The sequence below is a fragment of the Daphnia pulex genome, chromosome 1 (assembly GCF_021134715.1).
Source record: "Daphnia pulex isolate KAP4 chromosome 1, ASM2113471v1".
In the NCBI taxonomy this organism is placed as follows: domain Eukaryota; kingdom Metazoa; phylum Arthropoda; class Branchiopoda; order Diplostraca; family Daphniidae; genus Daphnia; species Daphnia pulex.
The window spans coordinates 2549087-2574799 of NC_060017.1; the positions used below are offsets into that span (position 1 = coordinate 2549087).

At 37.7% G+C, this 25713-nt stretch overlaps 7 protein-coding genes and 1 long non-coding RNA gene across 9 annotated transcripts; 2 read left to right on the forward strand and 6 right to left on the reverse strand.

The window, feature by feature from the left end:
• Nucleotides 1–15: 15 nt before the first annotated feature.
• Nucleotides 16–2611, reverse strand: LOC124196196 (UDP-glucose 6-dehydrogenase-like). Its single transcript, XM_046591076.1, has 8 exons — nt 2314–2611; nt 1780–2155; nt 1379–1720; nt 1173–1310; nt 753–1061; nt 554–688; nt 340–483; nt 16–275 (listed from the first exon to the last, which is right to left on the reverse strand). The coding sequence occupies exons 2-8, from the start codon at nt 2119–2121 to the stop codon at nt 243–245; spliced, it is 1443 nt and encodes a 480-aa protein (XP_046447032.1). The 5' UTR covers nt 2122–2155; nt 2314–2611; the 3' UTR covers nt 16–242.
• A 43-nt stretch (nt 2612–2654) lies between these two features.
• On the forward strand, nt 2655–4154 carry LOC124196218 (post-GPI attachment to proteins factor 2-like). The gene is made up of 5 exons (XM_046591104.1): nt 2655–2898; nt 2997–3139; nt 3209–3455; nt 3543–3755; nt 3839–4154. The coding sequence occupies exons 2-5, from the start codon at nt 3002–3004 to the stop codon at nt 3976–3978; spliced, it is 738 nt and encodes a 245-aa protein (XP_046447060.1). The 5' UTR covers nt 2655–2898; nt 2997–3001; the 3' UTR covers nt 3979–4154.
• LOC124196115 (polyamine-transporting ATPase 13A2-like) lies at nt 4116–8440 on the forward strand. Its single transcript, XM_046590937.1, has 15 exons — nt 4116–4254; nt 4316–4371; nt 4443–4801; nt 4865–5069; nt 5129–5321; nt 5380–5501; nt 5558–5728; nt 5803–6012; nt 6076–6128; nt 6196–6277; nt 6337–6571; nt 6633–6848; nt 6906–7046; nt 7108–7308; nt 7377–8440. The coding sequence occupies exons 1-15, from the start codon at nt 4182–4184 to the stop codon at nt 8354–8356; spliced, it is 3297 nt and encodes a 1098-aa protein (XP_046446893.1). The 5' UTR covers nt 4116–4181; the 3' UTR covers nt 8357–8440.
• Nucleotides 8441–8709: 269 nt separating this feature from the next.
• Nucleotides 8710–11268, reverse strand: LOC124196190 (glutamate receptor ionotropic, delta-1-like). Its single transcript, XM_046591065.1, has 10 exons — nt 10795–11268; nt 10554–10733; nt 10325–10483; nt 10114–10259; nt 9988–10022; nt 9704–9924; nt 9529–9637; nt 9276–9465; nt 9115–9200; nt 8710–9054 (listed from the first exon to the last, which is right to left on the reverse strand). The coding sequence occupies exons 1-10, from the start codon at nt 10852–10854 to the stop codon at nt 8729–8731; spliced, it is 1512 nt and encodes a 503-aa protein (XP_046447021.1). The 5' UTR covers nt 10855–11268; the 3' UTR covers nt 8710–8728.
• Nucleotides 11269–12756: 1488 nt separating this feature from the next.
• LOC124196207 lies at nt 12757–14003 on the reverse strand. 2 transcript variants are annotated; one of them, XM_046591092.1, is made up of 5 exons: nt 13643–14003; nt 13493–13579; nt 13217–13410; nt 13150–13162; nt 12757–13076 (listed from the first exon to the last, which is right to left on the reverse strand). In XM_046591092.1, the coding sequence occupies exons 1-5, from the start codon at nt 13833–13835 to the stop codon at nt 12805–12807; spliced, it is 759 nt and encodes a 252-aa protein (XP_046447048.1). In that variant the 5' UTR covers nt 13836–14003; the 3' UTR covers nt 12757–12804. The 2 variants fall into 2 exon arrangements, with proteins under 2 accessions (XP_046447048.1, XP_046447040.1); XM_046591084.1 differs by having other exon boundaries at nt 13150–13410; nt 13643–13999.
• A 1902-nt stretch (nt 14004–15905) lies between these two features.
• LOC124188262 lies at nt 15906–18133 on the reverse strand. The gene is made up of 5 exons (XR_006873272.1): nt 17987–18133; nt 17799–17924; nt 17519–17738; nt 16930–17182; nt 15906–16560 (listed from the first exon to the last, which is right to left on the reverse strand). It is a non-coding gene; the product is annotated as an uncharacterized LOC124188262 (long non-coding RNA).
• A 284-nt stretch (nt 18134–18417) lies between these two features.
• LOC124192384 lies at nt 18418–22333 on the reverse strand. The gene is made up of 5 exons (XM_046585662.1): nt 22188–22333; nt 21886–22043; nt 21416–21822; nt 19763–21336; nt 18418–19693 (listed from the first exon to the last, which is right to left on the reverse strand). The coding sequence occupies exons 3-5, from the start codon at nt 21436–21438 to the stop codon at nt 18705–18707; spliced, it is 2586 nt and encodes an 861-aa protein (XP_046441618.1). The 5' UTR covers nt 21439–21822; nt 21886–22043; nt 22188–22333; the 3' UTR covers nt 18418–18704.
• A 481-nt stretch (nt 22334–22814) lies between these two features.
• On the reverse strand, nt 22815–25603 carry LOC124192462 (CWF19-like protein 2). Its single transcript, XM_046585792.1, has 8 exons — nt 25391–25603; nt 24423–25304; nt 24089–24364; nt 23787–24023; nt 23570–23725; nt 23358–23513; nt 23117–23299; nt 22815–23057 (listed from the first exon to the last, which is right to left on the reverse strand). Exons 1-8 carry the CDS (start codon nt 25472–25474, stop codon nt 22917–22919), a joined length of 2115 nt encoding a protein of 704 aa, XP_046441748.1. The 5' UTR covers nt 25475–25603; the 3' UTR covers nt 22815–22916.
• Nucleotides 25604–25713: the final 110 nt, after the last annotated feature.

The following is a 25713-nucleotide window of genomic DNA, read 5'->3' on the forward strand; positions in this document are numbered from 1 at the left end:
AAAGTCCGATTTCAATTGTTTTTATAATGCAAAAGAGTTGTATTGGCAGAAAACAAGATTGGTTATCTCAATGATGACCGTGAAATTTTGGTAGGAAAAAAAAGTCTAATCTAGTGATTTAAATTAAGTATGAGTAATGAGTAAATCACATAATTGAATAATGGTATAATATCGTCAACACTGGTTTCCTTTAGGGTTGGCCATTGCACTAAATTTCCAAAAAAGGTCATTTCTCCTTTTTTTTAAACGTTATTTGCTCCACCCCAGTTTTGTGCCTGTAAATGAACATTGGAAACCTGTTTCAAATCACACCGGATAAAACAATTTGTTTTTACAAACCTGGAAGCTCTCTCCTGGGCGTTTCCCGATCGTCTCGACATGGAAACCGATTTCAGATAAGGCAGAATGATTAAGAATCTTGCGTCCGTCGAAAACAAATGCTGGTTTCAACATCGAATCATACATTCGTTGATAATCGTAAGTCTGTTTTCATTCAGAGAAACATTTTGCATAATTTATCATTCAAATAAAAAAAAGTTCTGCCAACACTTACGGAAAATTGATCCCATTCCGTGCATATTACGAGTGCGTGAGTGCCCTTGGCAGCCTCGTAGGGGTCCTCATGAATAGTGACACCAGTTTTTTCATCCGATTGATCCAAATCCAGTAGTATTTGGGCTCTTTCGACCTAATTCCAAAAGTATTAACTGAGTAAATTGAAAATGCAATTTGCTGTAACAACGCTAACTTACTTTAGGATCGAAAATATGAAGACAAGCTCCTTCTTCTAGGAGATGTTTGGCCACGTAAATCGCAGGCGATTCGCGAGTGTCACCAGTGTTCTTTTTAAATGCAAATCCCAAAATTGCAATGTGCTTATCCGTAATGGTGTTGAACATGGCTTGAACGATTCGTTGGCCAAACCGCGATTTTTGGTATTCGTTCATGTCAATCACTTGCTGCCAATATGCTGCAACACTCGTCAAGTTGAGGGATTCGCTGATGTAGACCAAATTGAGAATATCTTTTTGAAAGCAACTCCCACCCCATCCAACGGAAGCCTACACGAATATGTGATTATTAGATGCACGGTTCTCGGAGCCTTGCGTGATATTGAAGTTCTCGGTATGAATATTATATGTACCAAACGCCATGTCAATCAAGTACAGTACCTGGAGGAATTTAGGGCCAAGACGGGAGTCGAGTCCGATGGCCTTGGCAACTTCACTGACATCAGCACCCGTCGCTTCACAAACTGCAGATATGGCATTGATGCTTGAAATTCGTTGCGCTAAGAATGCATTGGCAGCCTTATACGTCACATGCAGAATTAAATAATTAATCATTTTCGTCATACTGTGAAATCTTATAAATTTACCAATTTTGAAAGCTCCGAAGACCAAGTGTTCATTTTAATGATTTTCTCCGCCGGAACCCAATGATGATACACCCAAGACAGGGCATCAATTGCTTTTCTTCCCTCATCACTCTCCTCGCCGCCAATGAGTACACGATCGGGATTTGTAAGATCATTCACAGCAGTACCTTCAGCCAAGAACTCGGGATTTGAAAGCACTTGATAGCTAACTCCAGGTTTTGTGTTAGCTTTCAATACATTTACAATGGATGCTGCTGATCTAACGGGAACAGTGCTCTTTTCCACGATAATTTTGCTTCGGTCGCACACTTCGGCGATAAGTCGAGCGCAAGATTCGACAAACTAAAGAATTGGTGATAGAATAATGATTAATTTACTACAGTTAATTAGGTCATTAATACCTTCAAGTCTGCAGCACGGCCTTTGCCCAAACCAAAAGTTTTGGTTGGTGTATTGACAGAAATGAAAATCAAGTCTGCCTCCTTCAAGGCAGGAACCATGTCAGTAGAGAAAAACAAGTTTTTGCCTCTACATTGCTTTACAATTTCTTCAAGTCCTGGTTCAAAAATGGGTAGTTTTTCAGAGTTCCACTGGTTTATTCGTAGCTCATTCCTGTCTACTACAGTCACTTGAATGTCAGGACACTTGAGAGCCAAAATACTGCAAGTAGGGCCACCCACATAACCAGCACCAATGCAGCATATCTTGCGAATAGGAGCTTCGGCTGTTGTATTAGCTGCCATATCCTTTTCTAATAACCTACAGATTTTGTATCACCTATTTAGTAAAATAAAAAATATAAATTAGCTTTAAAATTGTTATCATGGCAAGAGGGATTCCAACTTCACTAAACCCTACATCCATCACATAATAAGAAGCAAACATAAATGCAAAATTAAAACCAACAAGGCAGCTTTTTTATTTGATCTACAAACCTTAAAAGTTCAACTGGAAATGAAGATATCACCACACCAAATAGAGATCAACAAGTAGGACAAGAAGAAATAACGAAGCACAAAGTGGGCGAGTCTTGTCCTTGTGTATACGTGGAGCAGTGTTGTGAAATTTGACGTCTATTTGACATGTACCAAAACTACCCATTGTTTAAAAAAAGGCCGATGACCGGAAAGGCTATACGAGGGCGGGGAAGCAGGTAGTACATAGGGAAGAAAATGAAGTAATCGAGGTAGCAATCGTTATCGTTTCTCTTTTTTAAAAGCCAGCAGAAGCTAGCAGACAACAAAAAAAAAGCAGACGATCTTTTAGACGATAAATTCAATTTGTTATTTTTGTGCATGTGCAATTTACTGGGTGTAATCAAACTTTTTTTGTGAACAAGAGAAATTTTATTTATTTACGTACTATCAATTCTTATCATGTCGTAAACTCTAGAATCCATGTCGAGTTGATGTGGGTTGGTTCGGAAACAACTACAGAGATAAACTGTTGCCCAACTAAGTTAACATGTTGCAGGTTTCTAACTAAGTGGCATGATCTTTCACTAAAACATTAACAAACATGTAAGTTCTACATGTATGTTCTACATAAAACATCAAATCATATAAATATTCAACATTTTCATTCTGTTGTATTAACTATTTGGTTGTGTTTCAATAAGATACCATGGCAAAAGTAGGTGATCGTGTTCTATTTAGAACTGTTACTGTGTTAACAGTTATGCTGCCACTCTTTGGCTTTATTGTATGTGTAGCTTGGTCTTTAATTTTTGACTTCAAAAGTTCAACTGCTACCCATTGTGGAGTAAGTAATTGATATTTTTTGTTGCTTTCCACTTAATTTTGCTCATCGTTGTGTATGTTTTGTACATAGGTGCACAATTACCTGCCATCAGTATCAGCTGCAATTGGGGACTATCTCCCTCAAAGATATATTTGGAGATTTGTTATAGCATTACATACAATTCCCAGGATCCAGATAGCCTTTGTTTACTATGCATACTTCATGTCTATTCTTGCCAAATGGCATGAGAATTCTGTGTTATTGAACTGCATATTGAATCTAGTTGAAATCTTGTCTCTCTTTGGTCTCACTTTCATATCCTCCACTGACAATTACAGTAAGTAGTATAGACAGTAGAAGTTGACTTTTGTAACTTATTTGAATTTTATAATTTTAAATGTTACATTTTATTTTTGTTTTACAGCTATCCACAAATTTTTTTTTATCACATTCCTCCTTACTTCGACATTTTACATGGCTTTATCAATCTGTCTTCTGGGACATCGGATAACGGCCCCCAACGCGTTAGAAGTCAAATCTGGTCGATATAAAAAACGCTTGTTTGTTACAACGCTTCTTGCTGTTTTTGGAGCCGTATATTTTTTTGCTCGTCATAACAACTACTGTGAACCAATGAGTAAGTAATATCCTCTAACCAAATTAACCAGATTGAGAGGCACTTGTGTAAACATTAACAAAAATTTGATTATTTCTATCTAGTGTACACATGGTTTGCCTTGTGTGAGTATCTGGTTATTCTCTGTAATATGGCATTCCACATGACAGCATATTGGGACTTCCCGCATCGAGAATGGAGCCTGCGGCCATCACCTGACGTTCGCCAACAATTTCGAGTTTGACATCCTGCAACACTGGATTTTTCTCCCGCCCTTTTCACACTCCCCCTAGCACAACTTACATATGTAAAGTGATTGACTACCTTCAACTCCCATACTGTGAAACACTCGATTGAACGAAGCCAATACATCTGGCCCCTCGTCAACGCACATGGAGGCCATTTTAATTATCCCATTAATCAATTCAGTTTAGATTGAACACAATCATGGGCAGAATTTTGAAGTTTTTTAAGCGATTGTATTGCAGGTCTTCGAGTAGCACGTGTTTTTGCAGATACGGTAAGTCAATCTTACAAATTATATTGTGAATAGATTGTACTAGTTCGATTTATATTGACAGATAACTTGAAAGATGAGCAGTCTCAGGTCTTCAAATTACCAAACGGCGATTCCATCGTAACTAGATAATCTATATGTTTATTCGTTAAACTTGACATCGCCATTTGATTCATAACTTTAAACTGCAGGTTATTTATGGATATGAAAGAAGTTACATGAGTTCTTTTATAATTGTGATGGTATCATTATTTACATTTTTTACTGCCTTGCTTATTGCAAGTATTCGCCCTGGAGGATTGACGCCATGGTTTTACAGACGTTCAGCTTTATCTCGAGCAACGAAAGTCATGTTGTCACCAAAATCATTTGTTAATGTTCATCACGACAGTAATGGTCGCCGATGGTTCCTTTGGCGACACCACCGTTTTACTTGGTGTGCCCAGTCTGGTAAATTTAAACGTATGCGATGTGTGGATGAAATAGGACTTCGGTTTTCCGACATTCATGGACTAGGCAATGGACTTGATCCCACTAATCATCGTTTAAGGTATACCATGGCAATTTACAATATTTAGACCTAATGCTAATTTTAAATGTTATTTTTTTGTAGGCAAGATAGCTATGGAAGCAACGTCACAGATGTTGCTCAACCCAGTTTCATTTATCTGTTTGCCTTTGCGTGGATAAAACCTTTCCGCCTATATCAAGTAATGGCTATTACTATCTGGATCATTCAAAAGTACTACATCTATGCCGGTCTTATTGGAATAGCTGTCATTGCTGAAACGATGTCGAGTATTATCCTCAAATATCAGGTGGTGTTTTCTGATTTCAATACTTTTTAACTATCGTATTGACAGTTAATTTTTTGTAGCACCAACGTCGATTACATCAAATGTCGCTTTTTAATTGTGAAGTAACCGTACTTGGTCCTGGACATGACAGGCGCATCATAATGTCTGATGATCTAGTGCCAGGATCGGTAATTCAAATAACGCTTAAAGACAACATTGTAATGCCGTGTGATGCCGTAATTTTATCTGGTAGCTGTGTCGCTCGTGAATCAGGTACCAAAAACAAAAACAGTATGTAAAGTAAAGTTCTGATCGTTATTCAAAATTGCAGATGCAGCTAAACCAAAGCACAAGTATCAGCTTCCCAAGTCGCGAACACAAGTATACAACCCACAAAGCCATCGTCAGCACACCCTACTCAGAGGATCTTCGCTTGTCTTACATACTGAAAAAGTAAATTGGCGTATTGTAGCTTTGCTTCAGAAATTCCTATAGCTTTGTTCCGATAGGTAATTGCTCTGGTTATTCGAACTGGTTGGAGTACGGAAAACGGTGCTGCCCTTGCAGCCAAACTGGACGCTGTCAGTCGCCCATTGATTTTTGATCGCCACTGTGACCGTCTGTTTTTATTTCTCGCGTTCGCTGGGATATGCGCTGCTACTTATGGATTCTACATCAGAGTAAGGAAATCAACGATAATGTATGCCTATATTCTAATCTTAAAGAATAACCTTGTGTTTTTCGTGTATTTTAGTACTCATTTCTTGATGTGCTTGGGCTCATTCCTGAAGGAATGAGTTTTCTCTTCATCTGTCTTCCACCGCTGTTTTCTCCAGCGCTGTTTGTGACCAGTCTCTGCTCATTTGTCCGTCTTTATCAGAATGGATTTCGTTTTAATTCTTTTGATGAACCAAGTTCAGTTTTAAATCACACAGGTGCTACCGACACCGTTTGTTTGCTAGAGGTAATATATTTTCGAGAGCAATTATTTATACTATTTTATTCTTTATGGGATGTCGATTTGTAGAACGTAGTTATGCGAAATGTAGATGCCGCAATATTGAAAGTTTCGTCAACAAGGTATACAATATGTAGAAACAACATTGACAATAAGAATTTTATAAATCAATTAATTAATTATTTGTAGATACGATGAGTGGGCACGTGATCCGCAGCTCACATTATGTATGGCTAGTTGCGTCACCCAACATACATTAGATGACTTAAAGGTATACTATTTTTACCATTTGGCATCTGAACGATTTTTTATTTTGAAATTTGTGTTTAGATGTTTTCAAATTCTGCTTGGCAGACTGTTGCTGGACAAAACCATCACAACGTGCAATCAGTCAGCAACGAACATGAAATCTATCGCATAACTAAAATCTACGCTGATGAAACACACTCTTCCCTACCGTTAATTCTAGTCAGAGCCGACCCAGTTGAATCAGTTAATGCTGTGCCGTGGTACTTTCTCCGAGGATCCTATTCAGATGTCGCGGCATTCGCTGAAGAGTTTACAGGTAAATAAACCGCATCTAATAGCGTATAAAGATTTGCCTCTTTATAGTTCGCCATCGTTAGATCACAACAAAGAGGATCAAGCGCAAATGGTGGCATTTGCTGGACGACCACTGACGGAATCAGAGAAATCGTCGACTCTAGATCCAGATTTAAATCTTCTACTACGCAAGTTTCATCTTTTGGGCGTTGCTTCAGTCGAGTACAAAGTCTCAAAGGAAACTTGCGCTGTTGTTTCTGAACTTCGATCGGCCAGCATTCGAACCTTGATAATTTCAAGTAAATCACAAGTACACGACGATAATTTGCGTAAAATTAAATTCTACATCCTTTCAGATCGAGAACTGGAAGAAGCCGTCCATCTAGCCCGTAGTTCTGGAATCATCTTCAACAAAGAACCTGTGGCTAAGATAGAAATTCCTTCGATAGAAGAATTAAATCCTCCCTCGCTGAGTGTCATCGATCTTCCCGAAACTGGTATGAATGGTATGAATTGGGACATCTTTTATTGTAAACATAACAGCTACTGTTTAATCAGGTTCTGGAGCTAATCTAGTAGAAATCGGCATTCAACGTCAGTCTCACGTTGTTTTAACCGGCGATATGCTCGACTCTTTGCTAGAATCATTTCCAGAAATGATTGATCAGATTATTGGTCGAGTAACTGTTTTTGCCTCTGCCAATGCAGCTCAAACGAACTGTTTTCTTGAGAAATTGGATGGACTCAATCGTACAATACGTTAGTTTTTTTAATTATTTTAATCTATGGTCAAAACTATAGTACGATAACATTTTCCATTTGATTAGTTGTTTGCAAAGATGATGAAGACTACTGCTTCTCAGTACCTCTAACATGCTTGACCTTAGCGCCTCATGATAAACGCCAGGTACTACATCGTGACTTGTGCAGCAATCAGTCCATCAACAGCATCAGAGATTTATTGGGAGAGAGTCGAGCATCGCTTGCGAGATCCCTTGGAATCAGCAAACTCATGGTTTGCTATGCGGCTGCCCGGTTGACCTCTTCTCTTCTGCTTTACGATAATCCATCTCCTGCAATTCAGACGCTTTTCATCGACCTAGTTTTAGTAATGACCCCTGCGATGCTCTTTGGTTGTACACAACCGAATAATCAACCCCTTTCTAAAAAAGTACCATCTGAATCGATCGCCCGTCCGAAAGAATTGCTCTCCATGTTGTTTCAACTCTTACTTATTGTAGTCACTCAATACTTTGCTGTCATAATGGCCGAACACCAGCCATGGTTTGAAAGAACTGTGCAAAAAACAAACTGGACCGATGATTCCTTTACTTTGTCGGACGAAAACTACGCAGTTTACTCTTTATCGCTCTTTCAGTATTTAAACCTGTTTATTCTTTTCTCTTCCGGAGCTCCTCATCTTCGTAGAATCTGGACTAATCTAGGGCTTACATTCTATCTTCTTACGTTAGCCATCTTTTGCTCTGTCATTGTTCTAGAACCATCTGAACAACTTAAAATGTTTATGGGGGTGAAAACCCCGCCCGTGTTCGACTTCCGTCTGGCACTTTTCTCTTTGGCCGTCATTTACATGATAACATCCTTGGGCATTCAATGCCTGATTGATTACTGTTCTCTTCCCAGCTGCTTATCTAGGAACTCATCTCGTGGTTCGGCATATATGGGAACATTGCAGAATGTCAACGTCAACGTTTTATATCGACCTTCTACCTTAATCACACAGCAGCAAAACTCCACTAACGAGAAAATTTCCCAACCCACTACCTTGAACCTACCCATTTTTTAAATGTATAGCATCAAAGATCGATCTTTCTATTTATGTGTGATATTTATCGATTCATATGTTTTAAATAATAAATTATTAGACGAAGCTGGGCGCTTTCTCACGATTAGGCGTAGTCATGCTCGAGTAATGAAGCCACTAAAGGTGACATTTTGCGTGTGAGTAGGACAATCGTGAGCGCGGACATTTTTATCGAACTATTAAGGTAAACCATTACAGGAGCCAACGAAGGCTTTATCTGTCCGCGATGCTTGTGACTATGATAAGCACTTGTTCGACGAAGAAGACGAAATTGGGACAATGTCGTACTCTGTTAAACAGTACCAAATTCAAATTTAATATGCGCAATCGCCTATGGAGACAATGTACTAACAATCATTTGGTATAAAATAATTCATACAGAATACCTCGAATATCCTTGTCAGTTAAAAGCATTCGATCAATCTCCTCTGTTAATTTCTCGATTTCCAATTCCAGCTGATAGGTATTTGCATTCGAAATTTTCTGATTGGGGACCACTGGTTTGCAGACGGCAGATACGGGAGAAACTGCAGCCGTATTCGTTGTCTTCTTACGCCACGATTTGCAATACTTTGGGATCCTCTCCCAAATAAAGGTAACGGTAGCGGTAGATAATCCAATTAAGGTGATACAAAATAGTCCGAGGAAGTCGCCAAGCTGCATGGCTCTTGACGTATAACCTAGGATATGGATAGGGCATAGTATACTCATGAGTCACATGACATGAATAAGTTATATACCATTGCCTATGGAACACGGGTTTTTGCCAGTAAAACTAGCCCGTCGTGAAAACTCTAGAATTCCTGACTGATCAATTAACCTTATTCTATAATATGAGTTATCGCAAAATAATTAATTTTTATCATTCGTATTATTTCAAAACAGGTAGAATGGTCATTACGCTTGATTGAAAATTGGAGTGAGTGACGAGTTCTTAGCAAAGGCTAGCCCGTATTCTACAGTTAAGTAACTCAGTCTCTTGTCAGTTATCAAGAAGGAGCATTCATGCGTTCCATTATTAGCTTGGTTGAGACGATAATTCACCAACATTACTTCCAGAAGCATTTCATATGGACCGAACCAAATGTAACCTAAAGATACAAAATAAAAAGCGTTTATATTTATACGTTTACATAAAAAAATTTTAATATTGCCTCTTTTTGTCAGGTTTAGCGCAGCGTGAATGGAACTCACTAGATTTCCTCGACCAGTTTTTAGATGTTGACTCAGCAGATCGAAATCAGTCGCTCCCGTGTGATTTGGCTGAAATGTGTAATGCACAAGTGATTGCGAATCTTGAATGAACTTAGACTATTTTAACAATCAAACTTTGATAAATTCTTGATTGTGACTCGAAATCTTAGGCATTAGCTTATCGCTTAAAGTAAGCCATTTCGAATCCTTGTATGCCGGCCAAGACAGCTCTCGAGGATGTTGAAGTGATCGCTCTCGGTAAGGACGAGCCAAGGAAGCGGTCAAATTTGCCGTGTAGAAGGTTGTTAAAAGAAGACCAACTATCCACCAAGTGGCCATCAAAACCCTCTGTGAATCTGTATGTACATATTTAAAATTAGAAATATTTTAACAGCGTGAATAATCAGTAAAATTTTTACGAATAGAGATGCGAAGTTTATGATCCTGCTTTAACCTGATATAGAAAAATTTTACCGATTATTACTAATGCTGATTTTCTAATATCATGATGCCAAAGATTGTGTTAATTAGTTTGGTTAACTTACAGTGAAACCACGACAAAAAGAACAAAGTCGCTTAGTCTTCCGCGGAAATAATTTGCTGCTTGAGGATGGAACTTTAAATGGAGTCGGTATATGATGAACATGACTGGGATCATGCCAACAATTGATAGAGCCACCAACAACCAAACCTGTCATCAGTTTCAACATAAGTATGTTTTACAGGTTTATTTAAACATCTGTATACTTATAATACTTCGATTTCAAATGGAGATAAAAGTGCGGTAAGCGAATTCAAGCGAGATGGCTGTTTTTGTAGTGTAACCCATTCGTCCTGTCCGAGTGGAATTGACAGATCAACAGCATCTCGAAAGTGAGGTAAAAATAGAACACGTTCTGCTATTACATCAATCTCCTAAATAGAAAAGCTCAGTAATCGCGTAATTTATTTCTTTTTAAAAAATAAGTCGGATAAGGAAATGCACTTTTCTCTCCAGTAATCCAATTAAACCACTCCAGCTTCCATTTTCTTGGCGGATACCGATCCCGCTAGCTTTAGGTAAAGAGATCAATTGGTAGGTGAAATTCAACTGGGACTGAAGTAAGTTGATAATTTTTAGCACTTTTACGGTTTGATCAGTCGCTCCATAATAAGGATCAGTCAACTGTATTTCAATTAAAGGTTGACAGAATATCGCAATTTCATGATAAGAAATGTAATCATACCATAGAAGACTCAGTGATACCCACTCTAAGAGTTTGCCCTTCGAGGTTGTTTTCGATCATAATGATGCAAAGAAAACGACCAAGCCGCTTGTAGGATTTGCTAACCAATAAATGCGCATTTCTGCGAACCTGTGACTTTATCGGTAGGGTTTCCCCTTCTTGTCCTTATTTTACTTTAACAGAGCGCATGAGCGGTTATTTTCGCTGCTGCCGTTACATTTGTGATTTTTCACCAGCCCAGTCAAAATTTAACTACGTTTCGTTTGTCGATAAAGAATTAAGTCTAAAACCCAAATCCAATAACTTATCTTTTATCCTTCTCTTGGTTGATGTTTCTTCTTTCTGCATAAAAAGTACATTAAAAAGACAGTCTACCGGAACCGAAGCATCAATAAAGCTCAGAAGGTGTGCTGAACTTAAGTGGCATCATTTGGAATACAATAATAATTAAGTAGAATAAAGAGATGAGTGTAAGTAATTAACTATAGCGCTTGACTAGAACAGTTACAAATTTACTAACCTACAATTGTGGCGTAAAATTTGTCCGGTAAAAACACAGAAACTTAACAGAAAGTCAGAAACCATCACACATAACTTGAAACAGTTATGGCACACCGAAAGAGTCACAAACAAAATGTTTAAATTTTAAAAAAAAGTTTCACCACAACGCTACCTAGCGGTCAAATATAGAACTGCATGCAAAATTCCCTTTAACGCGAAAATTTCTTCGCTTATTTTCGTCAGAGCGTGAGAAGTTGTAACATAGGTAAATCATTTCATCTGATGAGTCAACAATCAACATTAAGCTAGCTTCGAAAATTACCAATGATTCATAGGTAAACTCGAGTGATTTCGTCTGTAATAACTTGTCGGTGATGTGTTCTATTCCGTGTATATGTTGGATAACCTTAATGTTTTTCATCAACTCACAGTCACAGTCAGAGTAAACGTGAAAGTCATGCAACCTACCGTCAACTATTTTGTTCAAACTCATTGTATTCTACTGAATGTGTCATCAAAATGATACAGGTAAAAACCAACACTAGCTTTATTTCATGCTAAAACATATATTCTTCTCATGTTTTATTAGGATTAATCTTAATTATCGGCTGTTTCTATTGAACAGTTTGCTAGATCACTGACCCCAGCATGGAACAATCTCTCATTCCATCTTATAGAGAATCTTGGATGACTGATTTGTGGTTTCATGTGTATAAAAGTTCACTTGTCATGTTACTGAACTTTATTAATTGCAGTCTAATATGAATTTTTGTTTTATTTACAGGTTTCTAAATTGGCATGACTGACTATAGGGCTGTTCGACATCTTTTTTAACATTTGTTGCCATCGTGGCAACGCAGCAACTCATGTATTTTTGTCTGCTACGAGTGACTTGTGTAGTTCTGCGAAATATGAATTTTTTTGAAAAATAGTGATAGAAAAGGGGGTTGTTTTGAAGTTGTGATGTGTTTTCTTTATATATTAGTTCGTTATAGTGTTAGTGTTTAACTATGTCACTGTCTAATTATGCCAGTGGACTTAGTATTGAGGCCAAAACACGTTATTTGGGAAAGTTATTTGTGCAGACAACAATTTCAAGAGAAAAACATTCCACGAATCGTGCATCAAGTCGCAAACTAATCCCCCAAAAAGAATAACAAAGCTTTGGAAGTGTGACACTTGCAATAAAGCTGCTCGTGTCGTAGCAGCCGCAGCGGCAAAAGCAAAGAAAAATAACTTACCGGTCGTTCCTAGTAACAGTCAAGTTCAGAGAACAGCACTTGCCACTTTCCAATATAACCTCAATCAGTAGGCCCTAGTGAGTGAAAAGATACAATTTGTGTACCTTCCTTTGTAAAAAAGAAAATCTCCATTTGTGAAAATGTTGTGTTTGATTAAATTATTACGAAGAAAATGGTAATCTGTTTGTGCCCCTGTTAACCAAGGTTAATACATCAAGTATTTATTGAAAATTTGTGGTTTATTATGACAATTATTCACCTAAACACACTACAGTAAGGGTACAACAGATGAACACGAATTGTAAAGAGCGCAACAGACCCGTGACAGAATTGCTATTCTGTCACGGGACGTAATTAAATTTCCCTGAAGCTCAGATAATTTCATTAGCGTACACGAGTTTTTCTTCAGTAAGAAATAGTTTTTCTTTTCAGTAAGTTGCAACATTAATTCTGTTACTTGATCAACTGAAGTTGTTAGTGATGAATCACCGGAAGTAAATTCGACGTCCCTGATGGATTGACTTGAATTATTTAATGCAGCTGAAAATTATAAGTAATGAACCAAAAAATTACTTTCAATAATTACAAAATAACATTTTAAAACATTACTTACGCAATGCATCAAAGGTGGTTTCAACCGTTATGATAGTTTCATCATCGGCAGTTGAAGTCATGTCAAAAGTTTCCGTACTTGTTGTTACATCGTTCAAGGATGGGATTGGATGAGAATCACTTATTAGAAGTGTATCTTCAATTAATGCAACATCTTCATCGATATTGTTTGAGGTATCTTCAGTTGCAGTTTCAACATCTATCAATGGAGGTGTATCAGCCTTGTCAAAAGCAACATTGTTACGTACTTGATGATCACCATCTGTAATGACAAAATAGTTCATTCATTTTAAAAAACAACATATAGGAATGTTTTTTTACACATGAAATGAATAATGTAATACCTAGAAATTGTTTCGTCTTATTTGATCCCACATTTATAGAGGGTGCCCAATCAACATGTTTTTTGTGGAATTCTCCAATCGGCTTTCCTGTAAGCATTTCACAAATTGTAAGATAATAATCAATAATTGTTTGTATTAACCTACAAATACCTGTAACAAAGTGATCCGAACACACATAGATATTTTTCAAGTTGGCGTGGATGATGTAATTCATTCTCTCCAACCACAAGTCTCGCCTTACACCCTCCTTTGGTAAACTATACAGTTTTACACTTGCACTTTTCAGGTTACGGCAATTTGACACTTTGCACCATCTACTCACAGAACCTTTTTTAGTATTCATTATGCAGAATACCTATCAATTAGATCATTTAAAATTTTGTGATTGTTTTAATCTGAATACAAACTTTCAAATTTCACAGAATAAACAAGTCACTCGTAGCAGACAAAAATACATGAGTTGCTGCGTTGCCACGATGGCAACAAATGTTAAAAAAGATGTCGAACAGCCCTATATGAGAAGTTATGTCCTTCCAAGAAAAGGACTTACAGTCAACAAGATTCCTTGTTTGCTAACCCGTTGGCTGCTACCCATGAATCTCCCTATTTTTCAACAACAAAAAAGGAGGTTAAATATTGTGATCATGCGATCATCATTGTAAGTTGTGTTTACATTGAATTTAGAGAAGTTGTCATACTAATAGCTATTTTAACGATGTTGCCAGTTGTTGCCTATAAGACCAAATGTGGGGCATCTGGTTATCCCTCCAAAATAAGGCAATGACCACACGTTCAACGCGGATCATTCGCTTTGTCATCGAACTTGACTCATTCCATCTTCTGGATTGCTTAGGAAAGCTGATTGGTGTTACCTGTGTAACTTCATTGTCTGTCACTGAATTTAAATGTTGTTTACATTTTGTTTCTTGATTTAGCCATTTAGGTAATGACCGAGAAGATGCGGCCTACATTAACATCATTTAGGCGGCCAGCATCATTCGACTACCCAACCGGCTTCTACTACCCTGCTCTCAACACAGCACGGAGTTTTATCCTTAGATTTTTGGCTGTTCGCGATGTGTGATGGCGTTTCCTTGGACGAGATGATGAATTTGGCGAGAAAAATATTGCGTGAGTAATATATTTAAAACTGTTTAATTATTCTTTTACTTATTTTAAAAAGGTTTTTTTTTTTTTTTTCATTTACAGGTTCTAACCTTCAGGTTCCTAAATATGAAAAGTAATGTTCTTTCAAGAAAGTCAACGAGGTCCCTTACTCCCTTGTTTGCTAACCCAAATGGCTGCTACCCTTGAATCTCCCTATTTAGCTCTTTACATAGTCCCTCTTGATTTGAGGTATTGCTTTTTGTCGATACAATCTTATTGAAAATTATTGTCACCCAATTAAATGGTCATTCTGCTTACAGGGTAATCCTTCGCTACTAATCATGGACTCCATTGGTGGAACTGAAAACCGACGAGAGAATGCTGTAATCCAAGACTGATAAATTGTGTATTTAGATTAAATTACAAGTGCATATCTGGGCTCCCTTCTTTTCTGTGGCCCCGTTTCCCTAACTAACCACTAACCAACGCCCGCCGGTGGTCACTCACCCGCTGTGAAACCAGGAGGAGGGGAGGGCTCTGGTCGAACGGGGACTTGGAAGGCGCATGATCCGACGAAAACTTTTAGAGGGTCATGAGTCTAACCCGGAAGCCTAGTATGACTAATCGCTCCCCAGTAAAACTTGCCTCGCACTCTTCTCTCCTCTTCCATTTCCAGGTAATCTCCCTGGATCTACGCCGACACTGCATGTGCGAGTTTTAGCAAGCAATCCGCCACCCAATTTGACAAAAAGTGATAGTTTGTTTTCACGGAAATTTCGTCAGACGGTTACAAAATTTCTAATTCAACAATCTCATGTAGAAATTAGTATCTAGTCTACTGGTGCAAATTGTGATTCTTTAAGCTTGATTAATTTAGGTGATGTGTTAAAAGCAATTGTGGGTAGCTAAACAATTGAACTAATCCACTTTTTCTGAATATTTTGGTTTAAGATCACTTTGTTGTTTTTAGATTTTCTTGTGATCTATCTTCAAAATATTAAAAGCGAATTAGTTCAATTTATTGGCTACCCACAATTGCTTTTAACAAATGTCTTAAATAATCAAGCTGAAAGAATCGCAATTTGCACCAGTAGACTAGATGCAAATTTCTACATGAGATTGTTGAACTAGAAGTTTTTTAACCGTCTGACGCAATTTCCGTGAAAACAAACTATAACTTTTTGTCAAATTGGGTGGCTGATTACTTGCTAAAAAGCCTCGCACAAAAAAAATTGACTTGAACCAGACGCTCTGTTTAATGAATTTTTTATTTTTTAAGTGTTCCAAATTAAAAATGAGTTTGACATATATTACATTGTTCATTTATTCAACAATAACATTTACATATTACAGATATTTATGGGGAAATCGGGGTTTAAGGAATAGATGTTGGTGGGAGTTATTGGGTTTAAGGAATGGATGTTTGTTGAAGTTATGGGGTTTGAGGAATAGATGTAGTTATATAGGTAGGTATATGGATGTGATAGATAGAGGATTTTATTTCTACCTTATTAAAACAAACCACAACTTCTTCTAGTTAATGAAAATCAATTGCCCCCCCCCATCTCCTCCTCGCTGGTTTCCCAAGCGCGAAGGCATGTTTATTATTTGTTCAACGTAAAAATTCCCCGTATTACTATTTTTTTCATTCTCAACACATAGGTTAACTTCATAGGCGCAAATAGCAATTAAACAAAATACTGGTTGTAACTTATGTAGCACAACACCAGCGATTCAACACTAAGGAACTTTTCTGTTCCTTTTCAACATATAAACGGTTAACTGCATAGACACAAATAACAATTAAAACTGGATGTAACTTTTGTGCACAACACCAGCAGTCCGACACCCAAGGAACAGCAACACCATAACTCGATGCAGAAAATTTTCACCAGTATAGGCTGCAACGTGCAACAACATGCCATATTGGACAGCAATATCACTGCTAAGTAAACATAAACCTATGACCAAAATGAGATTAAGTTTAAGTTCACCCAAATATTATATGGCAACATTATCTGATAACTATAGTTTAAACAAAAATTGACATGAAACTGGATTACTCAATTAAGATTTCAATACAAATTCATTTGAAATTTGTAGTGCTCTGCAGCGAAACAAAAACATTCTTCTACTCTACAGTATCTGCCTATCTTGTTAACCAATTCCCCTTAAACAATCCATAACTCAATTTACATATGATCAAAGGAAAGAGCTGTTGACATGATGAAATCCCCAAATGTTAAAATTAAACAATGTAAGCAATTATAGTAGTCCAAGCATGATAGGCCTACTTCCCAAGTTAGAACTTATAATTTTTATCAAATTACCATTTCAAGGAGTCTTCTTGCAGTTCTACTAGATGTCCAACATTTCGGCAACCACAATGCAGCATGATCCAGTGTCAACTAAGATATGGCTGATCCCAGAAGACTTGAAGCATGGGACTCTCCCACACTCCAGGACAACATCAGCACCAAAGACTGCATGCAACAGCTCAATTTAATCACACCTTTCACTGGATGACTGCAACGAATCCATGCGCACATTAGACTGCAACAAAAAAGCGCAGACTTCACCTGGCTATTGAAAAACAAAAACAAGTTACTAACAAGGAACAGAATCTCACATGACATAACAAAACGACAGAAGTATGAAGTTAAACTTTACAATCTCTCAGAATTACCTTGATAAATCTTACAAAGGAATTTGTAGTTGTCAAGTTTTCCAACTTGAAAACAACAAATGTAATCCCATTTCCATAATGGTCTTAACTCATAATTGCAACAGAGAAGCAAAGGGGTCTACTCTCTAGTCATTAACTAAATCTGTAGCGATCAACTATCAGTTAAATACAAAATAAAAAAAAACAAAACACTAGATTTCCCAAGTTACAACCAATAATTTCAATCAAATTACCAATTCAAGAAGTTTTCCTTCAGTTACACTTGGGATAGCACCAGCTCGGTAAACTGCATGCAGAAGCTGCAACTCAACCATGACTCGATCACACCTTTCACCAGCTGGCTGCAACAAAACCACATTAATGATACTACATCCATGAAGCTCAGACTTTGTCGTGTTCTAAATTTCTGCAACAGTTGAGCAAAGGGATCTCCATTTCCGACCTGAAAATCAACTAATAAAAGTAAAACCTATTGCATTATTGCAGGGAGATTGATGAACAAAATTATTTTACTAGGTCTGAAGTGTTTCTGCACGAGATGAGACGTACAGCTAACAATGGCCGACATTTCGACAAAATGGACAGCAGTTTCGACCCACGTCATCACATTTGGCCAAGTGAAATTATATGCCAGATTGCCTCTAAATTCAGACAGAGATGTCAAAGATTAATTAAATTTAAGAAATCCAAACTAGCATTACCAATTACATTTAATGGCTAAAAATGTAGATCGACACCAATCAACTTGGAAGACACTTTCAAGTCAAACCAGGTCAAACAAATGGCAAATTATTTCTTCCTCACGAAGACACTCGCGCCACCTGGCGGATGGGGGAACAATCCGCCGTTATGGCGACCGTAGAACTCCACCGACAATAGAACCTCAATATTTTAAATTTAAAAAAATTTCTTTGTATGCGACAGTAGAACTCCAAAGACATAAGATGATAAGAACTCCTTTTTTAAATATATTAAAAATACCCGACAATAGAACTCCAGTGCCCGACAGTAGAACTCCACTCTGTTCGCCATGAGAACGACAACAATAACCTACCCTTCGCCATCTAGTGTTGCAATTATTTTTTAAATTAATTTTCAAAATGTATCAACTCTAATAAGAAAAAAAAGTAGACTTGGTTATAATTATGTATTGAATAATGCTTTCGCCCTTTACGCTCAAAGTACGAGGTACAGCACGAGTTTTCTTTCTAGTGAATGTGAAACCAAATTTTTTATGCAGAAATGATGCCTTAAGAAGAGCCAAATGTCTCAGTTATTTCAGTAGCATTGGTTAATCTGTCATTAATTGAACTGAAAATAAACAAGGAAAAACGAATATAAATGAAACGAAAGCAAATATTCGTTAAGAAAAAAAAAACGAATTTGGAGGAAACAACAGCAAATATTCGATAGCCGCGATTACTTTTCAACGTAAGCACAGACTTTTTTGTGTTGAGCCCAATTTGAACGTTGACACTCGACGCTGCAATAGACGACGGTTCGGCACCTGCCACAGCGCTTAAGATTGATGGCAATTCTTTTACACGAGGCACAGCAATCTTGTTTAATTTCTCGGGTCAAAGTAAAGTTGTCATCTTTGTAAGTTTGTTTGTTCATCGGGCAGTCATCGTAAAGTGGTGAAACAAATGTAGCCAGCCACGGACTGTTTTCGTCTTGGGGGAGATTGTTTTTCTGCCAGATGCTGGGTAAAATCTTCGTCGAATTCAGTCGCAGGACATACCGCAATAGTTGAGCCTCTGAAGCGGATACTGAAAATTCTGTTATATCACTACTTCCCATGATTTGTAAAAAGTGTTCTGCAGACTTTCTTGCATCGAGTTTCCCCATAGAAGCAAATGTTTCGGCCAATCGATGATCACAAGCTGACAGCATCAAAATTGGACTGCCCATCGGAGAGATACGAACAGGATTGTGGACTCTGATATACCAATCAGGGGTTTGAGACGAATCTTCCCTCTTAACACTGAACAACTTTTGGTTCAATATGGTGGCGTTGACAAAGAGTGATTTTATAAGTTCTCGGATTTGGTTTAAATCAGATCTATCTAACAAGGAAGGATTCTTAAGCATACTCAACCTAAATTGAGTGCCAAGATGAATCCCCATAGAGCTGACTTCATTTCCATCATTCCACGGTTTAAAGTTATCTACAACCCATTTAGACTGCTTTGTTTGGAATTCACAAGGCCAGGGTTCAAGGAGCGCCTTTTTCAAAACTAAATCAATCACACGATCTTTGCGGTGAAGAGTAGCACTAATTTCGTTGACCCCGATGGGATGAGGAAAAGATAATGTCAACGGCTTGATTTTGATGGGCTGTCCCAATGAAACAGTTACTTCGTGGGCTGACTCGCAGGGTAGACATTGACTTGTTGTCACTTTTAAACCTGTGAAAAATAAGCCTCGGTTAGCAAACTAAACAAAAATAAAAAACCATAATTAAATCGTAGACAAACCTGAAATAGTTTCGGCACATTCAACTGTTATTTGCAAGGTATATTGGTACTGGTCTTCAGTGCAGCTTTTGATGCTCATTTGCGATCCATTCGTATTAACCGGAAGTGGAGATCCTTGATAATGCGGATATAACTGGCGAAAATCTTCCACGTGCATCGTTGACATCAATTCGAGGCTAAAAATTGCTAACTCTGAAGTCAGATCCAAGACGAAGGCGCCATGAGTATTTTCAAGGCCATGATCCGGAGGCAGTAGAAATGAAATAATTGAGGATTCAATGTCACCGTCAGACGAATATTTCATTTGCAGTTGAAAGTTGTCGATGATGTGGACGTCTGGTACGGATAAGTCTTGAAAGGCTGTGTACTTCCCCTTTTGTTGGCTTGGCATTTGGAGAGAACAGTAGTTGAATTTATTTAGGGGATAAAGAACAAGCCGGAGCACGGGAGTGCTTATGAATCCATAAATCCAACCCAGCATGTTGTACATCTCATTAAAGTTGAAATCAGATGAAATTTTTAAGACTCTTTGATTTTTCTCCCATGCTTCCAATGTTCGTTGAGCCAGTTTAAATGAAGTTGGTTGACCGGCACTTTTCAAAAAACATCCATCTCCAAGACGCTGGATTACTGAATTCACTACGTAGTTGAATGTAAGGGGAGTGTAGCATAACATTCCGCATCTTTCCAAGTGTTTCCCGACTTTGGAAAGTTGCGGGCTTGTAACCAGGAAACACTTTTTAGCAAGTTGATCAAGGTAATGAGTCAACGAAAGAGAAGGGTCCAGAGATAAGTTTCCAAACGGCAATGCTTTTTGCCAACAAAGCCTTACTGGGTACCCTACAAAAAGGCGCAAGTTCGCAGGCTCACTGGATCCCAGTTTAACGTGATTGGTCAGTCTCAATCCATAAATAGTTGGAATCATGCTCAGCGGGCAACAGAGAGCTTTTTCAATGTAATTGACAACAGAAGGTGCCAGTGTGGTCCAGGTCATGGTCTCGGTAAATAACATTGCTTCGGGAGTTTTCGCTAGTCTTCTTTCACAGGCATTTATAAGGTTAATTAAACCAACGTGATCCGCCAAGTTGGAACAATCTATCACGTCAAAAGACAACTTTACGTTGCTGAGGCAAAACTCCAAGGCGTCGTCCACGTGGAAACACATTTTCACCGTTTTCATGCGTCTTCGATAATTAGCAACAAGAGTTTGGAGAATTTTCTGACAAGTTCGGATAAGTATTTCCTTTTCATTGGACGTATCCATCTCTTCCCCCCGAGTCAATGGTAGATAGCCATCGAAAGGACACAACTGGTAGTGAACTTGCCAACGATGAGTTTCTGCATTTAGCATAGTTGGATTGACGCACACATTGATGCTTCCATTTCCCAGTTGACAGTTTCCTTTGGAGAAATATAATCGAGCTTCTTCTTGCACCTGTTTTCTTTTGGAATCATCCAGATCTTCAATTTTTGATGCCAAATAAAAAGCAGCCGAATCGATGAATTTCGAAAAAGCCGAATCTGTTTCTTTTCCTTTTTCATTATTTGATGTCCTTTTTAACATAACGTTGATTCTGTAACAAATTTACGCAAAATAAATATTTAAAAATCACAAGTCATTATAAAAAATTAATATGTAAATGTTTGAAATACCTTTCTTCACTAATTTTTTCCATAAAAAATTTTGATTCTGATTTTGTTTTTGAAGAAATAGATTTCCATGCAGACCAAACAGCTTTCAAGCTTTTCAGGTAAGTGCTTTTTGGAATCGCAGCATTTACTGGCAAATTATTTTTTAGTAATTCATTATAAGAATCAATTGGAATCTCTTTAGTGTTGTTTCTGGCCACTCAGCATTGTACCAAATATCCCACAAAAAAGAAACATGTTCTTTATCTTCAATGTTGAAATCATCTGCTGAAATTATTTTTAGTATCAGAACATTGCGAGGCCATAACAGATGGATTGGAGTCATTTAGATGGATGTGCAAATGCTTGTTGTTTTGAACACTGGTTGCCTGAAGTGCATTTCTCAGGTCGCCACATCCAAGAAAGAGGACCTAGATTATATAAAGGATTGATTTTAGGTATAGCACTATAAAGCTCTGTTTTGAAACCAATACCTTGATTTCATCACCAATGTTTTCAAAGTTTAAGTCTTTGAAAATGTCCTGCACACCTGTGTTACCAAAAGGGTAATAGAGAGGAAAACATTCTAGAAGAATTCTTCGAGATGGTGTATTCATTTTTGTTGAAGCAGCTCTTTTGTCTTTTCTATAATCTAATTAATGAGAAGAGATATTTGGTTTTCTAATCAGACTGCAGAAAATACCAATGTTAAAAGGTTTATACTTAAACTTTTAAAGGAGTTTTAATAACATATTGAAACAGCATCAAACAAATTGCATAGGAATACGAAAATTACCTAAAATAGAGATACGTTGTAACACAAAGTGTTTTAGAACTCGACGACAGCGGCACAGCTGCAGCTTTCATGGCCTTCAAGCTCTTAATAACGCAAACCGGATTAACGTCTAGACTCTAGATTCTCGAACATAGCCCCTGGGGGCATTGCAAATACGAGAGGCAATGCTTCGGGCATGGTGTGCTTCGGGCGGTTTCCAATTTTCAACCACTTCGGTTTCACCATAGACAACTTATGGTTTCACTGTTCCGACTTCCGCCGAGTTTCGACTTGACATTCTTCGAGAATCAAGACGTAATCGTACTTTTCTCAATTTCTTCATTTCAATTTCTCTCACTCCTCCAACGAACAAACTGCAATTAGACGAACAAGACAGTTTGAAAAATAAATATTCAAAGGTATGCAACAGGACCCTCATGGGAATAATGGGTGGGGTGGTTTCATTGGCTGTTGTAACCTGTAATAACGGATGGGATTGCCCTTCCAGTGGCGAAAGAGAAAGATGATGCCATCCCAGTGGCGAAAGAGAAAGATGAGAAGCGAAATCCAAGAGCTAAAGGAAGAGAAATAAGACACTTGGATATAAATGTTTATTATCTAATTGGATTAAACTTAAAGAAAATTTTCTGACAAATTAAAATATGCGTGTAGTGTATTTTTGTCATTTCAAATTCACTTTAAGATTAAATTCAAACGAACTGTAACGACTGATTACCACCCCTCATTATTTTATTTCAAAGCAGGTGTGAAATCATACGCTTTCCAATCTGCAGCGAAATCCAAAACCTTTCGTCTTTGCTGATCAAAGTTTTCACGTCGAGGACGGCGCCACGCTTGTGGTTCAAGGTCCAGAATGCCTCCCAGGATTTCCTTATAGGATAAATGTCTATCTAAAAGTCGTTCTCAGGTGTTGATTAAAACCGAATTACCTGTGCAAAAACCGGTGGAAAACGTTGTTCATCTTCAATTATATGGGCGAATCCAGATTGCATCCCAAAATCAACGCAGAAGTAGGACATTCCCTTAGGAACTGCTTTCCGCACATCTTTGCCCTTCAAATCGATAACCTTTTTGTTCATCGACCATTCGGATTCGCATTCCAACAAAGCTTTCTAAATAATTTCTTTTTAATTTTTAAAAGTTCAAATATAAACAAATAAAGTGAAATACTTTGAAATATATTGGAGCAGTCTCTCCAGCCGATATCGATAATGGAACACATTCCAATGCCATGTGGGGAAAACGTTTGAGATGCATAGCTGTCTCGAAGAAAATAGCGTCAGCTTCACGTGCTTCAAACATTCTCGTTAAAGCTTTGCGAAACATCTAGTTTAAACAAATTATGAAATAACTTGCCAAATAAAATTTCGAATAATTCGAACCTGCATCTCTGCCCAGACATCTTCGTCTAACTGTGTAGCGCAAGTAACATGAGTACGAGGTACGATCAAACAGTGTCCCACAACTAAAGATTGATGAACGGGTAGTGACAAATAACACTTTTGTCCAATGGCAATAATTAAATGTTTTTGGATCGCCTGCAACAGGAAATTAATTAGTAATGGATTTGTAATTTTCGTATTATGATTGTAAAATAACCTGAGAATCCAGACAAAGTGAGCATGAATCCAACACTTTTTCCCGTTTTTCGTGCTGGGCGATCGCAGCCTGACGGTCGCGGGCTTCAGCGGCCACATCATCAACTTCTCGGTTTGCTCGGCTTTCAAACATGTCATCTAAATCGAAATCGTCATTTGTATTCTCAACACGTTTGCCAGCCAAGCGCGAAAACATGGCGTCCTGATCCTCAGCTATGTCCTGTTTTTCTCGTGTATACTGTAAATAAAATAAGTTAAACATAAGGGATTATTGTGATGAGCACTTGAATATTAACATTTTACCATTTGACTGAGAGAATATTTGTCGTCATCAGCAAAATAACGAACTCGTTGACCACTTTGATGAGTCTCCGCCTTAAGTTTCTTCCCTTTTCCTTTACTTCCTTGGAGGGAACTTTCGCCGTAACGAGGAGCAGGCAATGGATGTTGACCACCCTTGGCATCTGTCCTTGTCAAAACAACGGCATGCTCTCTACTTCCTGCTGCTCCTTCTGCTTTTCGTCGAGCTATAGATTCCTGAGCGGAAGCCTGTGTCCGTTTAAGTGATTTGACCACATCCTACAAACAAATTTATATTATTAAATGAAAACATAATACGTAAAATATAATAAATAACCGCTTGTCCCATGATTTCGGCTTTGATGATTTTTGCTCCGAGAGCATTTAATTCCTGTTCAGTCCATATTTTGTCATCTTCTTGTGGTGGCTGTGTATCCTGTTTTTCTTCTTCACTTTCTGAAGACGACGAAGAAGTCGATGAATCCACTGGGTTGCTTGATTTGGCTTCATTTTTCTTCCATCCTGGTTGCGAAGAATAAAACCGTTTGTTTGTATGGGAAACAACTTCGTCACTCTCACTTGGTCTTCTGAATCTTTCTTGAACGGTTGATGATTTTCTAATGTTTTCTGGATGTTTTCGCTCTCGGGATCTTGATCTATCTCTGCTACTAACATGTGTGGAATCTCTATCTGAGGTTCTTTGTTTTTTTCTTTCTGAAGGATTGGAAGATACTGCATGACTATTAGGACTATCATGCCTTTTTGAGGATTCTGCTTCAGTTCTTTCAGGTGGCAAACCAGTTCCTCCATTTTTCCAGTATGGATTTAATTCTCTACTTGACTGCCCTGGTTTTTCCATCATGGTCTTTCTTGCAATTTCTTCATTCTTGTTCAGGGATGTTCGTTTGGGAGGCATGCTACTGTTACTGAAAATTGGAAGCAAAGAAGGCACACTCATCCATTCATCTCTCTCAAGAGGAGCAGATGAAGCGGGTTCTGTTGTTTCAGATGTTTTCTCTACCCATTCATCAGAATCAGAGGAATTGTCTTTTTTCTTGCTTTTTTTATGTTTCTTATCCTTTTTATGTTTTTTTTCTTTTTTACTTTTTTTGGATTTACCGGACAATTGAGCATCCAACTCAGGCAGCATCCATTTGTCTTCACCATTTAATTTGGCCAATTCTTTTTTAGCTTTCCTTTTCTCATAATCTCTTTCTGCCTAAAACAAAAGAAAAATAAACTAAACCAAATGTATACCAGTAAAATACTATTAAATCAAATTGGTGAAATGTGATGGTGTATTACCTTCGCAAGAATTGCCTCTCTCGCTTCTCGTTTCATTTGTCTCATTTCATCTAAGTCTTTAGAATTTTCAAAATTTATCGACATTTCAAAGGATTATTTCTATGGGCTAAAACTTGAAAAAGAAAACTAGAAAAGCAACACAAATTATTTTCAATCAAATTTACAAAAACGAAAACATTCGTTTTGACGTCTGTCGTTTTGAAGCGAAAACAAGCATTGCCAATTTGTTCAACCAGAGTCATCCGGTTCAACTTTTAATTTTTTTTACAAGCATATAATAAATTTTAAAAACGTTAATAAAAACGTTAATTAAAATTATCAAT

Bases quoted from the DNA above. Each gene is read 5' to 3' on its own strand.
- LOC124196196 (XM_046591076.1), bottom strand. From the start codon at position 2,121: ATGGCAGCTAATACAACAGCCGAAGCTCCTATTCGCAAGATATGCTGC. The intron at 1,721-1,779 runs GTATTAATGACC...CCAATTCTTTAG, and splicing joins GCCGTGCTGCAGACTTGAAG to TTTGTCGAATCTTGCGCTCG. The intron at 1,311-1,378 runs GTAAATTTATAA...GTGACGTATAAG, and splicing joins CTTCGGAGCTTTCAAAATTG to GCTGCCAATGCATTCTTAGC.
- LOC124196218 (XM_046591104.1), top strand. From the start codon at position 3,002: ATGGCAAAAGTAGGTGATCGTGTTCTATTTAGAACTGTTACTGTGTTA. The intron at 3,140-3,208 runs GTAAGTAATTGA...TTTTGTACATAG, and splicing joins CAACTGCTACCCATTGTGGA to GTGCACAATTACCTGCCATC. The intron at 3,756-3,838 runs GTAAGTAATATC...ATTTCTATCTAG, and splicing joins CAACTACTGTGAACCAATGA to TGTACACATGGTTTGCCTTG.
- LOC124196115 (XM_046590937.1), top strand. From the start codon at position 4,182: ATGGGCAGAATTTTGAAGTTTTTTAAGCGATTGTATTGCAGGTCTTCG. The intron at 4,255-4,315 runs GTAAGTCAATCT...TTATATTGACAG, and splicing joins CACGTGTTTTTGCAGATACG to ATAACTTGAAAGATGAGCAG. The intron at 6,013-6,075 runs GTAATATATTTT...GTCGATTTGTAG, and splicing joins ACACCGTTTGTTTGCTAGAG to AACGTAGTTATGCGAAATGT.
- LOC124196190 (XM_046591065.1), bottom strand. From the start codon at position 10,854: ATGATCGAAAACAACCTCGAAGGGCAAACTCTTAGAGTGGGTATCACT. The intron at 9,466-9,528 runs GCAATATTAAAA...TTGTATCTTTAG, and splicing joins GCTAAACCTGACAAAAAGAG to GTTACATTTGGTTCGGTCCA. The intron at 9,055-9,114 runs GTATATAACTTA...TCCATATCCTAG, and splicing joins CCCGTGTTCCATAGGCAATG to GTTATACGTCAAGAGCCATG.
- LOC124196207 (XM_046591084.1), bottom strand. From the start codon at position 13,835: ATGAATACTAAAAAAGGTTCTGTGAGTAGATGGTGCAAAGTGTCAAAT. The intron at 13,580-13,642 runs GTATTTGTAGGT...AAATGCTTACAG, and splicing joins TTCGGATCACTTTGTTACAG to GAAAGCCGATTGGAGAATTC. The intron at 13,411-13,492 runs GTATTACATTAT...TTGTCATTACAG, and splicing joins TAAGACGAAACAATTTCTAG to ATGGTGATCATCAAGTACGT.
- LOC124192384 (XM_046585662.1), bottom strand. From the start codon at position 21,438: ATGGAAAAAATTAGTGAAGAAAG. The intron at 21,337-21,415 runs GTATTTCAAACA...AATTTGTTACAG, and splicing joins GAAAAAATTAGTGAAGAAAG to AATCAACGTTATGTTAAAAA. The intron at 19,694-19,762 runs GTTTGTCTACGA...TATTTTTCACAG, and splicing joins ATGTGCCGAAACTATTTCAG to GTTTAAAAGTGACAACAAGT.
- LOC124192462 (XM_046585792.1), bottom strand. From the start codon at position 25,474: ATGTCGATAAATTTTGAAAATTCTAAAGACTTAGATGAAATGAGACAA. The intron at 23,300-23,357 runs GTATTTCACTTT...GAAATTATTTAG, and splicing joins CTGCTCCAATATATTTCAAA to AAAGCTTTGTTGGAATGCGA. The intron at 23,058-23,116 runs GTAATTCGGTTT...TTATCCTATAAG, and splicing joins TTCCACCGGTTTTTGCACAG to GAAATCCTGGGAGGCATTCT.